The sequence below is a fragment of the Mustela nigripes genome, chromosome 3 (assembly GCF_022355385.1).
Source record: "Mustela nigripes isolate SB6536 chromosome 3, MUSNIG.SB6536, whole genome shotgun sequence".
NCBI classification, from domain to species: Eukaryota; Metazoa; Chordata; class Mammalia; order Carnivora; family Mustelidae; genus Mustela; species Mustela nigripes.
Genome location: NC_081559.1, coordinates 60,497,972 through 60,516,380, shown reverse-complemented (window position 1 = coordinate 60,516,380; position 18,409 = coordinate 60,497,972). Strand labels below are relative to the sequence as shown.

Below are 18,409 nucleotides of genomic sequence, written 5' to 3'. Positions count from 1 at the left end.
ACATGAATAGGGGGAGGAGGGCAAAGGGAGAAAGAGAAGCAGACTACCTGTTGAGCAGGGAGCCCCATTCGGGGCTTGATTCCAGGACCCTGAGATCAAGACTCGAGCTAAGGGCAGTTGCTCAACTGACGGAACCACCCAGGTGCCCTCCACCCTTATACCCTTTAAAATCAGTTCTCCTCCACAGCCAGTGCGATCCAGTGAAAATATAAGTCAGTTCATGTTATTTCTCTGTTCAAAATGTTTCCTCATCTGACTCCAGGGAAAAGCCAGAACCTCACTCTGAACTGCAGGCCTTTCTCCAGTCGTCCCGGCTCATCACCACGGCTTCTCTAGCCTCTTCTAGGACTTGCCCCTTTGCTCACTCAGCTTCGGCCACATTAACCTCCTCCTGGTACTTCAAACATAGACCCTTGCTCTTGCCTCAGAGGCTTTGTTCTTTTTCTTCCTGTTGGTGTCTGCTTGGCTCATGCCCCCTTCTCCTTCGGGTTCATTCAAACACTACCTTCCCAGCGAGACTTCTCCTGGCAAGCTGTTGAAAATGAATTGTTTCCCTTATGGCCTCCTCTCTCCCTATGTCCTGCTCTATTTTTCGCTGTAGTCTGTATCACTGCCTATTAAGATTTACATTTTATTTGTAGTCTGTTTCTTCCCATTAGAATGAAAGCTCCATGAGGCTGTGATTTCTGACTGTTTTATGCACTACAAAATCCCAGGCCCCCAGATGAATGTCTGACATGTGGTAGGCCTTCAGGAAATATTTGTCAAATGGATGAATGAATAGTAAAACTGCCAGACTCCATGGACGTATCTCACAGCAAGTAGGGAGTAGACACGCTTTTTGAGCAAGGGTCGCATTGACACACATGTTCTGTGAGGTTTGCTGTGGTATCAATGTCCAGGCTGGACTGGAAGAAGGAGAAAATAGAAGTTTGGAGATTCATTAAGAAAAAGCAAAGGTCCAAATTGGGATTGTGACAATGGGAATGAGTGAGGGGTTGTTTAGAGACATTTGGTGGGAAAATCTCTGGTATTTGGAGATAGCAGAAACGGAACCTATAGGAGTGGATATAAAGATGCAGTGGAGATAGAATATAGGAAAAAGCAGTTTGAGAGAGAAAAAGGAAGATGACTTTGTTATGAAGTTTATTTTTTATTTTGATAAAAGGTACATAACATAAAATTTACCAGTTTTAAGGGTATAATTCATTGGCATTATGTACATTCATACTGTTGAACAACTATTACCACCATCCATCTCCAGAATATCTTTAACTTCTCACAGTGAAACTCTGAGCCCATTAAACAATAATTCCTTGCTCCCCAGTCCCGGCAACCACAATTCAACTTTCCATCTGCACAAGTTTGTCTATTCCAGGTATCACCTGTAAATGGAGTCATACAGTTCTTACGTCTTCTTACTTTACATATAATATCTTTAAGGTCCATCCATGTTGTAGCACGTGTCAGAATTTCATTCCTTTTTAAGGCTGAATATTCCATTGTACCTGTGTCCTGTATATTGTTTGTCCATTCATCTGTTCATGAACATTAGGGTGTTTCTACATGTAGTGAATGATGTTACTATGAACATTGGTGTACAAACATCTGTTCTAATCTCTGCTGTCCTGTCTTTTGATTAGATGCTCAGGATTGGCATTGCTGGAATGTTTTAGTATTTGGGGGGAACCACCATACTGATTTGGGATTTAGACACACTGTGTTTGAGGTGGTGGAAAGTCTCACAGTTGGGACTAGAGCATGAGTAAAAGCAACAGTAGCAAGAGATTTCATCTCAAGGAACTCAACAGATGGGATGGCTGAAGAAGGGAGAGTGAATTAGCTTAAGAAAGCGAAAGAAAAGATTTTAGCCAAGGATTGCATTTTAGGAGGGAGGAGGAGCTATGGGAGCTCATCAATGAGACAGAAAAAGAGTAATTGGAGTTAAGAGCAGAACCCAAGTGTTGATGCACATTTAGCTCAAACTCATCCATATGCATCGAGAACTCTTACAAGAACTTCCTTTCAGATGAAGAAACTTCTATTTAAGTATGACATTACTTTCCAGGGTTTGGGTGTTGTAGATCACAGATTACTACTGAGTGTTGAATGTTTGAGACACAGATACTTTCCAAAAAGGTCCTAGAAGCACCTAAAAAGCAGAGGGTTTCTGTATGCTTTAGTTGGCTGTTCTTCACTTCCTGTTTTGCATTAGTAATTTCACACTTTTCTTTAACCTCTTATTGAAATATGATGCACCTTAAGAAAAGTGAATAAGCCATATGTAGACAACTCACTGAACTTCAGATGTCGCATCAACTTGGATATCCAACACCCAGAACAAAACAGTATCTCCCACACCCAGTGGGAGGAGGTTCCCCTCATGCCCCTGCTCCATCTCCTACTCTCCCCATTATCTTGGTTTCTAACGCTATATATTTATTTTACCTGTATTGAACTTTATGTAAGTGTAATCATGTAGTGCCTAGTCTTTGTGCCTGACTTCTTTCATTTAATACTGTGTTTGTGAAATTCCCCCATACAGTTGTAGTATATGTATTCCACTATTTATTACATTGTTTACACTATTCAGTCATTCTCATGTTGATTGGCATTTCGGTGGTTTCCAGTTTGGGGCTATTATGAATAACACTACTATGGAAATCAAGTTTCTTATTAAAATGGGAATTGTGCATGGTTTGTTCCCCTCTGTAGAGTTGTTTTTGCTTATTTCATTTAAGTACCTTTCCTCCCAAGTGCCTTCCCACCATACCTGAAATATATTTAGGTATATTAATATATTCCTATATATAGGTATTTATATATAAATATATAAGTATATTTAGGTATATATGTTAATGTTTGAACACTAGCTTTGAAATAGTAAAGTCTCACAAGAAATTAGGTGTTTTAAAAATTGTATGTTCTTGCATTAAAATTTTTTCTTTTAAAGCTTTTACTTTAATTTTTCTCAACTATCCAGACTATGTATCTTAAATGTATTTTGAACCTGTCAAAATTTTTCTCTCCTAATGGGGTGAATTGTTCAACCTTGAGGCAAATATTTTAATTTTGACATCATGACGAATTGGAGAAAAAAGAATAGCTTCTGCATTATTAATGCAGATTTATTATCAAACTTAATTATAATTTACATAGCAATAAAAGGAATTGAGAATTAACAAAGAGTGCATTGTGATATCTTGTCATTTTTCTCCTCAGGTTACAGTCTGCTTTGGTATAAAAAATCAATATTGCTAATTCAAAATTGCTAAAATAGTATCAATCTGGCTATTCTAGAATTGAGCTGAAATTTCCTATATTTGATAAAGATACATACATAATATAATCTGTAAATTTATACAGTTACATGTGTCCATATATATTTCTTTCTACCTACATGTTTGTCTATTCATTTGTCCGTCCATCCATCCATCTGTCTGTTGACATACTCACTGAAACATTCCTTACAGAAAGAACAATGGAAGACCATGAGCTGGTGATTGAAGTGCTGTCTAACTGGGGAATGGAAGAAGAGAATAAACTATACTTTAGAAAAAATTATGCCAAATATGAATTCTTTAAAAACCCAATGGTAAGTGAAATCCTTATGAATAGTTATGGGGAATAATGAATTTGTTAAATGTTATTTTATTTTATGTGAAGAAAAGAGTCATCATAAATCAAATGCAATTCCCCATTGGGTAAATTGTAAGTAAAAACTTTGTTCTGTGAACATCACAGTTAACGTTTCTTCGTACTCTAACAATGATTAGTCAACATTATCACAGAAGTTCCAATGAACTGTTTTGGGAGCTATTTCTTTTTTTTTCTTTCTAAGAAAACTATTATACATTTAATTTTGGGAATCAATAATTAGATATCCATAAGCAGCTCCAAAGTATTATAGCTGAACACTTTTCACAGAATTTTGGAAATTAAAGTAAGAAAATTTCTAACCTAAAAACAGATAGATGATTGTTGGGAATGCTATAGCTTAGCTAAAAATTTCAAATTGACATGCATCTTGCTGTTCCAAAATATTTTTTCAGTGCAGTAATAACTGAGCTAAATAGAAATGAGGTAAAAGACCAGAGCATTATCTAATAAATACTACTTTTATGGTAGTTCTCTTTAAATGAAAAAAAAAAAAAAAAAATGTGTGTCACATTCTAGTGAAGACTAGGGATCTGGAGAAGTCAGAATAGCCTCTGGGCTCATTATTTTAAATTGTTTTTGTCTCTGCAGTTGTAACATATTTCTACAGGAAGTTTTGGATAATTGGATTGAAATGATCCTTTATGAAAAATATATGATACACACTATAATAGAATATTTTCAAACCCTGGAAGACCTCTTATGTTCTCTTTTATTTGAACTTATTAATAAAAACATAATGGGATGATCTTTGACAAAGAAAATAAAAGCATCCTAATAAAAATTAAATAGAATTAGAATTTGAAGGGAAACTATTTTCTTTTTGTGAATCTTTATTAAATGCAGGAATTTAAAAGTATAGTTAAAGGCATATGGTTATAGTGCTTGCTTTTGCTTATAGTTAAAGGCATATGGTTATAGTGCTTGCTTTTGGTTATATTTTATTATTATTACTATTATTTGAACAAGGCTCTATATTCCTTTTGTAGACCTAGAGCAGTAGTTATCAGCTGGGGGCGATTTCACAATGTCTGGAGTCATTTTTGCTTGTCATTTTGGGGGTGGAGGGACGGGGCTGCTAGTGGGTGGAGATCAGAAATGGTGTAACTAATACTGACCACAGAGTTAGATCAGATAGTAATAGAATAGTTGTAAAACCCTGTCCTTGGAGGAAGTATAGTAGTCTATATTTTCAAAATGTGTCTGATCATAAAATTACCCAGGGGGAGAAGAGAGTACCCAGACCTACTGAATCAGACACTCCAGGAACAAGGCCTGGGAATTCCTATTTTAAACAACTGCCTGGATGAATTTTATGATTGAACAAGGTTGGAAAGGACCTGACTTACAGCTCCCTGGCCCTACGACAAGTCCTGGTTCTTTTAGTTCCCTGGCTCTAAGACAAGTCCTGTGACTGTGACCTTAGATATACCCTTTAATTCTATGAGTCTTGACTTTGTGACAAGGAATTGATGGTCCTTTAGTATCTGCTGGAGTGGCCACAGGACTCAGAGAAGAGATACGGGAGCAGAGACACTGTCATCCTGAAGGCATTGTTTTGAACTTGATGAAGGTGGTTCTCTCTTTATCTGCATTATCTGAGGGTGCCTGCTAATCTTTGGGCCGTACTCCTACCTTTTCATGAAGATACCTGAATATAGAGTCATAATTTAATCTTTTCTAGCATGGCTTTTGAGATAATATAACCTATATCTTTTCGTCAGTATTTTTTTCCAGAGCATATGGTGTCCTTTGCAACTGAAACCAATGGTGAAATATCCCCCACACAGATTTTGCAGGTAAGATATATTTCCATTAAAGTCTGTAAGAAACAGTGTAATAAAGGGAAACTTTAAGGTCCATATTTTTACATGCCCAGATTGAAATGTTATACCTTGATGGATGAATTTTTGCTGGAGGTGAACCTGAAAAGAAAAGAAACAATAGGAAAGAAAAGAACAAAACCTGAAAAAAGAAGTCCCTGACTCAGGAAAGGCTCCTAACACCATTATTCTTTCTAGTTTTGGCCAATTGTCAAAGGATTTTCAGTGTTTAAAAAAATGTGTTCAAAAAATGTGTATCATGAAAGGAAACTTGGCAGAATTTTGTTCTGTGATGTGTTTAAAGACTATGTTAGTCTTTAAATCAAAACCCCCAGTAAATTGTAGACATTTTGCTAACAGATATTTAGTATTAACTTTTATAGCAAATGCTCCCAATCCTATTTGTCTCAAAATATTTAGCAACTACATGAAAGGAGAAAAAAAGGTGTAAAAACATATATTTTGTATACTGACGTGTCATAGCTATGTTGCATTCTTGAGCAGAGTTCTAAAATGTCTTAGCTGAATTAAGAATACTAGTTACTTAATTAAAAATCTCCTTAATTTTGCATCTTTGGGGCTCATTTCTTCCAAACTGGCTGTGGCTTTATGTGATCATTTTTTAAAAGGTATTTTCATTTCAATCAAACAATGATTTTCATTATTTTATTTTTCATAGATCAGTAGATTTCACATCAGAAGCTCTGCAGTTTTTAACAGGTTAATGTTCAGTAATGTCTTTATAATGGTTACTGTTTGATCTAAGCCCACAGGCATCGTGAAACCCACTCAGTATTCTCTGATCTTTAAAGAAGACAGCTTTTAATATTTCCGATAGAGATAGTACTTGAAATATATTGGTAGTTAAGTATATCGGTAAATATATTGGGTGTTATAGATCTGTATTTCTATGGGCTTTTTAATAGTTTATATTTCATTTTTGTTCTTCATAATATTTTAGACATATGTTGAGTCTCAAGAGATTTTCCTAAAAGCTTCTTCTACGCTACCAGGTTTCACAGACACCCCATCAGAATACTAGGCTGAATGGCAGGGGCGTCGACAGCTGTGCCCGAGGGGAGGGCCCAGCTCCCAGGCCCTCTCTGTGCTTCACCACTGGATTGTGACAGGGTGGTGCGTTGGAGCTTTTATTCCAACTCCTTTTCCCAATTCTCCTCTAATATAGTTATATGACTTTAATGTGAAATTACAAAAACAAGAAAAATCATAGCTTTGGAATCAGATAGTCCTGCATGTGCCTCTGACCTTTTCTCTCCACTGAGGCAACGTTTCCACTTTTTAAAATGTTTCTTCTCTTTCTAGTATGACCTCTCTGACTCCCTTTTTAAAATTTAATTGGTTTGGTTTAATAACTTGGAAAGCACTCAAACTAAAAAACCTACTCGCCTGTTTTGCATGTCAATTAATTAATAACTGTGGCTCATTAAATTAAAAAAATTTTTAATAATTTACTTAAAAACATACATATCTGTTCTCAGCATTTCCCTGAGTAACCTTTTAAAATATGTCACATCGTTTTAGAGAGTAATTTCTCTTACTTTACATTTTTCCATTTTGCATTTGTTTATTCATAGGGATTTCTGTTTTCTTCTTTTAATGAGATGCTAATGCATTTCCATCGTCTTATTAAGGATGCTGAGTACAACCACTCACACAGAGCTATTCATTTTCATTCTCATTTCCCTGACCAGCACATGCCTACTGTCTCAGTTCATTATTACATTGTAACAAACTATTCCAGACCTTAATGGCTTAAGTACCCACTCACATTTTGCCAACAACTTTGTAGGTGAGGAATTCGGAGAGGGTTTAGCTGGGTGGGTCATCTTTGAGGTATGTTGACTCCCTGGGGGTTGAGGTTCCCCTTCTTAAGATGGCTTTTCATGATGTGTCCCCTCTACCCGCTGGCCTCTCTTCTCTCCACATGGGGTCTCCATCCTCAAGGGCTTTACTAGCACATAGGGCTTCTCACAGCAGAGCTGTCTCAGTGTAGTCATATTTCTTATGTGACTGCTAGCTTCCGGGATTTAACTAGTGGAGGCCGTCAGGCCAGCTAAGGTCTAGAACTAGAAGTAGAACTAGCTGACTGTCACTTCTGCTGTATTCCATTGGTCAAAGCAGTCATAAGAGCCTTGCCCAGATTCAGGGGGTAGAGACACAGACTCCAGCCCTGCACGGTTAGGTGGCAAGATCCCTTTGTAGAAGAGCATGTGGGACAGGAGATAGTGTTGCAGTTCTCTTTGGAAAACACAATGTACTCTAGCCACTCACTACTGAACCCCATAGAGGACAGAGAAAAGATTGTTTGCTTTACTTCATCAGGGAGGAGAACATGGCTCAACTTTCTAAACAATTCAGTAATTGAAGTCAAGATTGTGGTCTTTTACTTGCACTGTAATGAAGCTGATAGATTCTCAGGGAAAATCATAGAAAAGGATGAAATGTATCAGGACTTAACTCTTAGATGAAATCTAGCTTTTCAAATAGACATTGAAAAAACTTATGATTCTAGTGTTTGACTAAGTCCTGACCACTTAGAGTATATATTTTGTGAACAGATTTTCATTTGGAATTTGCCTCAGGTTATCAAAAGACTGATTTATTTTCTATTGTATTTATATTGCCATGCCTATAATGATACGTTTAAGTGATATTGACACAGTTAGAGTTTGCATGTTTATATTTGAAATCTTGGGTTACTAGAAGGTTACAGTAACTGATTCGGAAACAACATGAGGATGTCTAACTTTTCTTGCAGATGTTTCTGAGTTCAAGCACATACCCTGAAATCCATGGCTTCTTACATGCAAAAGAGCAGGGAAAGAAGTCCTGGAAAAAGATTTACTTCCTTCTAAGAAGATCTGGTTTATATTTTTCTACTAAAGGGACATCAAAGGTAATTGAAATGTCCATGTTGTATTATGAACTGTAAGTGAAAGTGGGTTTTCCTTTGTTTTTATTAGTTTATTACTGGATATCAAGAGTTGGTACATTGATTTTAGATCCCAAACATTTGCCATAATCAGTTTAAAAACGGACTATTCAGTTCCCCACTAGTTTCAACATATATCCTGTGATGGAATCTAGATGCTCTTATTTTGTGACCACATACCGTGCTCATTTCTCTCACCAAATTCACCCCCTTCCTCTTTACCCTTGGCTACAGACTATGAGGTCCGGCACAGTCCATGTCTCCTCTTTCCACCCAGGTTGTCCTCCTGATCTTGCCTCCTCCTGAACTTCTGTTTTTGTTGATGCAGTTAGTAACGCTCCGCTGAATTGTAATTGTTTTTATTTCCTTTGCGCGTGTGACAGTTTTGTCTCCTTAGCCACATTATAGATTTAAAGGGGGTTGTGTGATGACTGGCGGTGGAGGCACGTGTTCGTGTGTGTGCTGGAGTGCGTACAGCTGTACATGCAGTCGCACAAGCACACGTGCAGATGCTCCCACACCACCACTCGCCCATGTCAGTCCCACCATGCTCAGCACCATGTTGTCCCTATGTCTGTGTGGTCTAGTCAGTGAACTACGCCGTGTTTTATAAGTGCTGACGTTGTATGCAACGCATTGATCCTTTTCAAATAAAACTTTTTAAAAACTTTATTTATTTATTTGTGAGAGAACGAACAATGCACAGGCAGGGGGAGCAGCAGGCAGAGGGAGAAGCAGGCTCCCTGCTGGAGCCCAATGTAGGACTTGATCCCAGGACCCTGGGATCATGACCTGAGCCAAAGGCAGAGGCTTAACAGACTGAGCCACCAGGCATCCCAAGTAAAACTAATTTTGAGAGTTTTCATGGTGGGTATTTTAATTCTGTTTTCATACATCTGTTGTTGTCAGACAACATTGTTAATTCCTTGTGGGTAATCTGTCATTTTTCTCTGGCTGTTTTTCAAATATCATGATACTCATTGGTGTTCAGTAATTTCCCTGACTATATTTCTAGGTGCACTCAAATGTATTCTGATAAATCTTACTCGATTCTCAACATATGCATTCAATCTGCAAATTTCTGTTTATATTTATGCTGGAAATGTTCATCCATTATTTATTGGTCGCTATCATTATGTGATCCTTTAAATTTCTTCAGGCTTTTCTGTCTTGGGTAGTCTTGGCTCCAGGCACCCATTTGCTTGTGGCAGCCTCCCTCCAGCCTCCCTGTCTTTATGTGGCCTTTTCTGTCTCTTATAAGGACATTTGTCATTGGGTTTAGGACCCACATAGATTATCTGAAAAATGGTCTCATCTTGAGATCCTTAGCTTCATTACTTCTGCAAAGAGCCTTTTTCCAAATGAGGTGGTATTCACAGTTTCTTGGGATGGGGCATGGATATATCTTTTGGGAGCAGGGATAATCACTCAACTCACTATAGAAAGCCAGTGAAAAATTTTGAGCAAGAGAGTGAGATGATCAAGTTGTAAGATTACTATGGCCATAAGGAGCTTAAAAAATTGGTAGATAGAGTGAGAAAGGGGGGGAAAAAAAAAGAACAAGGGGGAGGGATCAAAGGTTGCAGGGAGCTGGGGGACAGAGAGAGAGAGAGATTTACTAGCGGCACAGATGCTGAATAGATGGTCATTCGGTAATCCAGAGTAGAGGTGACAGGATCTAACCTACGATGAGCAGTGGAGGGGGAAGAAAGGGATGGATTCAAGATTAAGAAGTAGCTGGCCAGGTTTTGTTGACTGATTGGTGCAAAAAGAGAGGAAGCATTTGAGATGTTCTTAGAGAAAGAAGTAAAGAAATAGGCGGTGATTTAATAGCATATCCAGGAAAAAGAGGTTTACTATCACATTATCTTAGAAGTAGGGTAATGATCTTAGTTCTAGATCTGTTGTGTTAAGGGTGAAGCATCCGAGTGGAAACGCCCAGAAAACAATTAATGACAGTGACCAGATTTTCGGGTGATAGGGAGGCACAAGGACTGATAGTTGACTCCTCCAGACTTCCCTCAGCTTTCCCTCATACACAGTTTTCCTTCTTTGCTGTTCACATGTGTGCACGTCACATGTGTGTCTCCTTGAAGTGTAAGTGCTGGCACAGGGCTCTACTAATTTAGTATCACATTCCCTCACAGAAATGTTTTGTTTTTAAGTATATGTCATTGGACTACTAGTATTCAACCAGTTTTTCCTGAACATTTAAACTAGTTTTCAAATTTTTCTATCAGGAATAATGTTAGGATAAATAATTACCTATTTCTGTAATTAAGGTTTTAGAGTCTCCCTAGTCTAAATTTTAATGAGGTTATTCGTTTCCCTGTTTCCTGAGTATGAAATTACATATTTGTTTTTTAAACAAATACATGCATATCTTTATACTTTTAACGTCAGAGAAAGGTGGCTTCTAAATCAGTGATCATATTGATTGCACTCTTTCCAGTAAAACTTCACTGGAAGATGTGATAATGTTTCTTTCACTCCTACATTCTTATTTCTTCAACTGGTTTCTCATTAAAATCAACTGCCCGTTATATTTTCACTTCAGCCTTCACCTCCTTTCCCTGCCCACCTATGACACAAAGGGCAGCTCCTTCTTCCGTCTCCTGGATCCATGCTTTGAACCTTACATTGGTCTTCTCCCTGGCCAGGCAGATTTACAGGCATCAAACCTCTATTCTCGGTCCATATTTTGCTCTTTTCAACTTGGTGTCTGACTTTGCTGTACTTTCAGTACATAATATTCTTCTCTCTAGCCAGTGTCTAATGAGGTCATGTTCCACAATCTATACATAAAAATGATTTTAAGTTTCCCCTCAGAAAAAAAAAAAAAAAAAGAAATACAAGGTATTAGGTAACCTCAAGGATTATGACCTTGACATAAATTATGCATGTTATCTAATGTTTAATATGACATTTCTGCCTGGGAAAGAGACCATTTCCTGTCCTTTTTCTGTGAGAAGGTCTTGATTTATTATACTTTCTGAAGATGTGGGCTGCATGGGAGTTAGTTAACCACTGCTACAAGCCTTGGAGATGTGCCTGTGACTTTTATTTACAGAGAAACGTCTAAGTACCACACCTCTCTCCCAATTCTCGCCATATATACACATGTGCGTGCGTGGACTTTGCTCACCATGCCAGCTCAGGCTTCTGATCGTACAGTATCATAAGTCTTGATATATCTGCACTAATAGAGCAAAAATCAGTCAAGACATGAACCTCATCCTGCCTCTGCAGCCTTCTAGATTTTCTCAAGCTGCCTTTCTCTTATATCCAGAAGACTCAGCTTCACAGACTTCTACAGTATCAGTGGACAGGGCTGGTTTTATCTTTTCTTCATAGGAATCAGACATTTTTACTAGCAAATCAGTTTCTATCAAAAAATAGTTTTAAAGGCCATGACAGTAAGAGTACCTTTCTCCTTCCTCTTCCCTTGTTCCAAGGGCCCTAGGCTGGATCTCTTTTAACAGTTTTCTTTTCTGCCTTATTCTCCTATGGAGATGGGAACTGTAGCCATTCATTAGATCAAAATGCCTAAGAACAGTGACACACAGAGGACAGTGACATACACAGAAACTGTCGCTCTACTAGTCATCTGGGATGGAATAGCCTGCTGGTAAATGACTAAAATTTTTTGGATATGGATTTGAATGGGTTGCTCCAATTGCTTAATGTTCTGGGTTTTCTGTCTTTTTGGTTTTGTTTTAGAGCACTGCTTCTTAGTTTTCAGTGCCTATGGATCACCCAGGATCTTGTTAAAATGCAGAATTAGATTCAGTAGGTCTATGGTGGGGCCACAGAGTTTTGCATTTCTAATAAGCTCCCAGGTGATGCCTGTGGTCTTGGTCTGGGACCATACTACTAGTAGCAAGGTTTTAAAGAACAAATGCATTTTTGGTCAGTTTTGATCATACATCCAACCCCAGAATTAAGCACTTCTCCAAGTTATTAACCTGTCACAGCATAATATGACCCAGTGATTTCCCTTGACCAGCTTTAAATCTCATGGATTTCCCAGAGAAGAAATAGCTGTACATGATTCCACTTTACCTTGAAAATCAGAAACATTCAACTGCCAGGTAATTTCCCGGACCTCATCTGTATCAGCTACCTTCTTTTCATACAGAAGGTAGTTATGCCCCCTGCCTCGTTGCTTGCCGTGGGGTGCTAGGTAGTACCCAGAGGGGAGGGGGATCTTTTCTAAATGAAGCAGGAATCTTTGTCTCTTTCTCCTTTTTTTTTCTCTAACTGCAGTGGAGGCTCAAACCACCCTTCTTGCCTTTGTCGAACTATCACTATTTGAAACCTGGACAAGGAAAACATTTTTAAAAGACATTTTTGCTGCTGTCTCTCCCTGAGATTCGTGAAATGGTGGTTAAAGAGAACATTTTAAAATAGGGAGATGAAGATTTTTGCATATATTGGCCGTTAAATGATAAACGAATCACCACTTCTCAAATAATACTGTATTAAGTTCCTGGTTCTTGAAGGATACAGTAACTTCATTTTTCTTCCCTTTGTATTTCTGTGCCATTATTTAGAATAATTGTTTTGCCAAGGTGTAAATTATGTAATATAATAGAAATGCAAAAGAGAGCATGCAAAAGTATGGATTCATTTCAACTCTCACATTTGTATCTTTTTAAAGGAACCACGGCATTTGCAGTTTTTCAGCGAATTTGGCAATAGTGATATATATGTGTCCCTGGCAGGCAAAAAAAAACACGGAGCACCGACTAACTATGGATTCTGCTTTAAGGTACAGGCTTAATATTTTGATAGATGAATAAAGCAAGCCTCAGCCTTTTAGGTAAGCTTGGGTTTCTTTTAATTTCTTTTGAAAAAGAGACAGCTTTCTCTTATATATAGGAGAATTTTAGTGGCTTTTATTTCAACAGGTGTTACCTTCAAGATATGCATTAACGATAAACAATGTGCTGTGGCCTTCTAGCCTAACAAAGCGGGAGGGCCCCGAGACCTGAAAATGCTCTGTGCAGAAGAAGAGCAGAGTAGGACGTGCTGGGTGACTGCGATTAGATTGCTTAAGGTAATCTCACTGCAGGCGTGAATTTCTATTAATGCTGTGAGTGCCATCAAAGTTTGAAAATAGCTGTATTTCAAAATGCGAAGACTTACTGTAAGTCTGTATACCCAAATGTTTGTATTTTTTTTTTTATCTAAAAGATAAACATTAGTAGAGTGGAATAGCCTAATGCATTTATCTTGTACTTGTAGAGTAAGTATTCCATTTTTAGAAATGCTCTGATTTTTTTTTTTTCTCAAGGGTATTACATATACGGCTAGTATAACTGATGAGAGAGGAGAAGTGAGTTGTGGGAAATTGGAGGGGGAGACAAACCATGAGAGACTGTGGACTCTGAGAAACAGACTGAGGGCTTTGAAGGGGCGGGGGTGGGAGGTTGGGCGAGCCTGGTGGTGGGTACTAAGGAGGGCACGTATTGCATGGAGCACTGGGGGTGCTGCATAAACAATGAATTTTGGAACACTGAAAAAAAATTAAATTAAATTAAAATTTTAAAAAACCTTCTATAAATGATTCAGTCTGTATTTTTAAAATACTGTCATCAATCCACCATGACGTGTATTATAAAACGTGCCCACCTAGGTATGTCTAGTGCAATTGTTTTACACTTCATTGAACTGTTGTATAAGTTGCTTTCCAGTTTACTTCAAATTATAATGTAAATTTTAGTATAATATACTATTAAAATATCACCTTTGTGTTAAGTAGAAGTTACAACTTAAATAAGCATAGTTTACTGGGAAGCATTTTGAGAGGAATAAGAGTTTTAAAAGTTATTTGGGGAAGAAAGACATAGAATGATTTCTTCCAGAATGTACAGAAAGCACATATTTAATTTCAAAGCTTCTATTCTAATAAATTTAACACAACTTCATAATTTTAAAAATTAATCAACCATTTCCTTTTGAAGAAGGGCAGAATAATCAGAATCAGAATTATTAGTCCTCATACCATGTTGGGAAGATAGTTTTATTTTTTTCTTTTAATTTATTTAATTGAGGTGAAATTCACATATCATAAAATTAACTGAATTAACTATTTTAATCAACTGGGCTAATCTGATGAACATATTAACTGTGTTCATTTTAACTATGTGAACAATACAGTGCCATTTAGTTCATTCAGAATGTTGTGCACCGCCCCCATCTCTCTAGCTTTTAGCTCCAAAACATTTTTATCACCTCGAATGGAAACTCCCAGCTCCTGGCAATCAACCATATCTGTGTCTGTCTCTCTAGGATTTCCCTATTTTGACATTTCATAGAAATGGAATCATACAATATCTGATTTTCTGTGTCTTACTTCTTTTATTTAGCATACTGTTTTGTGGTCCATCTACCTTATAGTGTATATTAGTACTTGGTTCCTTTTTTATGGCTGAATAATATTTGTGTGTGTGTGTGTTTGTTTATTCATTTATCCATTAATGGACATTTGGGTTGTTGACATCTTTTGACTCTTCTGAATAGCATTTCTATGAACATATGTGTTTATGTATTTATTTGGATACCTGTTTTCAATTTGGAGGGTAGATACCTAGGAATAGAATTCCTGGTCATATGGTAATTGTGTTTAACCTTTTGAAGAATTGCCAGAATTTTTCCACATAGCTAAACTGTTTAATGTGTGAGAATTCCAATTTCTCCATATCCTCACTAATGCTTGTTATTTTCCTTTTTTAAAAAAATAATTTTCCTAGTGCATGTGAAGTGGTATTGGCAGAAAGTTTTTTAAATGGCTTAAAGGAAGCTTTTGGATTAACTCTGAAATTTGCTTCCTTTTGCTGTCATGGCAGATAGTCACTATAGTTACCTTTTTACAAGAGGTTTGTTTTTCAAATAGTCTACTGTTAAATGACTGTCATGATTTCGGTTTCAACAAAGCTTAGAAGTCTTGATTCTTTGAAACCCTCATGGTAAGTAATTGTTTCTATGTTGCCCTCATTGTCATAAAATGTAAAAATATAAAAAGAAAAAAAGAACTTTAGAGAGTGTTGGGAACCAACTGATCAGGGAAGTAATAGTTAGTTGACTCGGGATGTGCACTGGAGTCACTTGAGGCATGTTCTGAAGTTCTGTGTGTCCGGCCCCATCACTGGGGATCCTGATTTAGTGAGTGAACTCCAGATTAAGAACCAGTGACCTCATCCAGTCCTCTCTTTTTACAGATGAAGAGGCTGTCACTCCTTGGAATACTTTAACCTATCACAATTATAGTAGAGACAATACCTTGAGGTCTCTGGTTCTCTCTTTCCTTCCATCAGAACTCTGGAAATCAGGAGAGGCTGGTAAAGGAGATGCTTTCCAACCTGGTTAGTCAAGGCTTCCTCCCAACTCTGAAATAGGTGGTGAGCACACTTCCTTTAGTGCCAAGGATACACCATTACTTTTTGTATAAGTAGAAAGAAAAGAATTATGTCAATAAAACTATGATATGATGCTTTCGTATCCCCTATGATTTTTATTTTTATCTAGTTATTTTAGATTTATTTAAGCCTGTAGATGTAGATTTTCATCATTTATCAGCTTTGTGTACATACATACACACACACACACACACACACACACACACACATGAAATAAATTATGTGAGGCATCTCTAAAACTTCATATTCTAAGACTAGCTTTCCGAAATCATTTTTATCTCAGAGCCATCGATACCCATATTTCATACAGACTATTTTACTCTGTGCTGTCAAGAGCTTCAAGGAGGCAGAACTTCTCAGACAGGTGCTTTGCCATGGTCTCTGGAGTTGTCTTTCTAGCCAGTGGCCTCCCTTCTGCAAAGTTTGATGGGAATGATTTTTTGATCTCACTAAACATTTCAGGCAGTGACAAGTCACTTGGTCAACAGTGAATATAATGCTATAGTTAAGGCAAATTTATGAATGTTAAAATTTGAAAAGAAGCACGTGTCCAAGAATTGATGAAATATAGTAAAAGCTTTCTTTCTTTCTTTTTTTTTTTTTTTTCTTTTGATCCTTCCATATCCAGAATGCTTCCTGGAAGATGGTCCCCTTCTCACTTTTTTTTTTTTTTCCCATTTGATCTTTTTGAAGCCTTTTCCAAGGCACAAATGTCCACTTCAAAGATTCTCTGTTTCATTTCTATGGCTTCTGTAACAAATTATACCACTTTAGTGACCTAAGACAATGCAAATTTATTATCCTACACTGTTGTCTTTCAGGAAGTCTGAAATGAGTCTTATTGCCGTAAATGCAAGGTGTCCAAGGACCCAGTTCTCTTCTAGAGACTCTGGGGAAAGAATCCATTTTCTCATGCCCTTTCCAGACTTTAGAGGCTGCCCAGATTCCTTGGCTCATGGTCTCTTTCTCTACCCTCAAAACCAGCACTGAGGAGCTGAGACCTTTTCATGCTGTGACTTGGTTCTCTTCTCTGTCTCCCCCTTCTGCTTATTAAGGGCCCTTGTGATTATATTGGATCTATACATATTCCCAGGCTTCAGGAATTAGGATGTGGACATCTCTGGGGTCCATTATTCTGCCTACCCTGTCCATGTTCCCTGTGTTGTTTTTCTCCCCCTTTATTAATTGTGGTAAAGCTTTTCCAGATGAGGCATAGAGGGAGAACATTTACCCTGAAGGCAATGATAAACCACCGAACAGTTTCAAATGGGAAAGTGATATGACCTGCTTTACCCTTTAAAATATCTAGATATGGGAAGCCAGGGCTTGCCAGCATGACGTATTTGAAGGACTCTAATAGGGGAGGCAGGTGGTTCCCCTGCAGCTTGTCATCAGCTGGGCACTGGCTTCATCCCCCTGGCTAGTGCACCTGGACTCAGGTGGTGTTAGATGTATCTTTTGATTTTCAACTCTGGATGTCTGTTGTATTTCCAGCTTATCACTGAGCTTAGTGGGAGGTGCAGGGACAGCAGAGGCTGTTATGTTGATTAGACTGAAAGAGCATGGGATTTTCTTCACACGCTTCTTACTAGATCCTGCCTTGAGAATTTGGCGTCTTGTTTAATTTTTATTTCCTTTTTTTTTTTTTTTTTTTTCATACACACATGTGAACCGTTCATGTAGTAGCAGAGGAAGAGTCTCTGGTTCTCTTTGGAGGCATTCCAGTTATATTGAGATACATAGAAAATCTGAGAATTGTTTATGTACAGTGCCTTGGTTCCCTGTTGTCTTCTCCCCATCCCTTCAACTAGAACTCTGCTAGCTTCTTATATAGTTTGGTCCCTTACCTGCCCCTTTGTAGGACAGGGACGTGTTAAGGTGACTCATGTCCTACCTGTCCTCCAGAGTTAAGTACTTACTAACAACCACCAACAGCACAGAAGCAGCTACCCAACACTGCAGGTACCAGGCGCAATAGACCTTTGAAGGAACAGTCTTGATAGCAGGTAGCTGGCTTTCCACTGCAGATAAATAAAAGGTGACCAAACGGCATGCGTGCACCTTGTGAAAGTATTGGTTAGAGGTTAGTGTGTATTCTCCAAAATGAACTTGACTGGGAATTAAACTCCTCTGTCTTCTTTTTATAGTTGTGGTAGGTTTAGAGTTGTTTTAAAGTAAATTTCATTAGGTCCCATTAATATCAATCAAACTGTAAATTAAAAAATGCAATTTTTATAACAGGAAATAATTGGATAAAGAAGTCAACATAAAGAATTTTAAATGAATGTGGGTTTGTATTCGTGTTAAAAGCCAAATCTTGGAAGAAGAGACTCTCCATGCCGCCCTCTGATTTTTCTACCTAATTACCAGATAGATCCAGTTTGCTGGAATTGCTTTTAGGGAAATAGTCTTCAGTAAAGAAACAGCTCTGTTGGAATGTTTAAATGGAATTCATCCTACCAGTGAGATTGGATTCCGTGATGTCTCCCCAGTCTCTTTTATATAGGACCTACTTCTGGGTTCATTGTGGCTCTGTGAAATAGAATTGTTGAGGA

General features: G+C 37.7%; 1 protein-coding gene across 3 annotated transcripts in view; it reads left to right on the top strand.

The window, feature by feature from the left end:
- Positions 1-18,409, top strand: part of GRB14 (growth factor receptor bound protein 14) — a 114,571-nt gene that overhangs the window by 85,476 nt on the left and 10,686 nt on the right. For all 3 annotated transcript variants that reach the window (XM_059394092.1, XM_059394094.1, XM_059394093.1), the window contains 5 exons: positions 3,474-3,595; positions 5,382-5,456; positions 8,260-8,397; positions 13,094-13,204; positions 13,397-13,492. In XM_059394092.1, the coding sequence (XP_059250075.1) occupies positions 3,474-3,595; positions 5,382-5,456; positions 8,260-8,397; positions 13,094-13,204; positions 13,397-13,492 (542 nt within the window). The remainder of the gene's footprint in view (positions 1-3,473; positions 3,596-5,381; positions 5,457-8,259; positions 8,398-13,093; positions 13,205-13,396; positions 13,493-18,409) is intronic.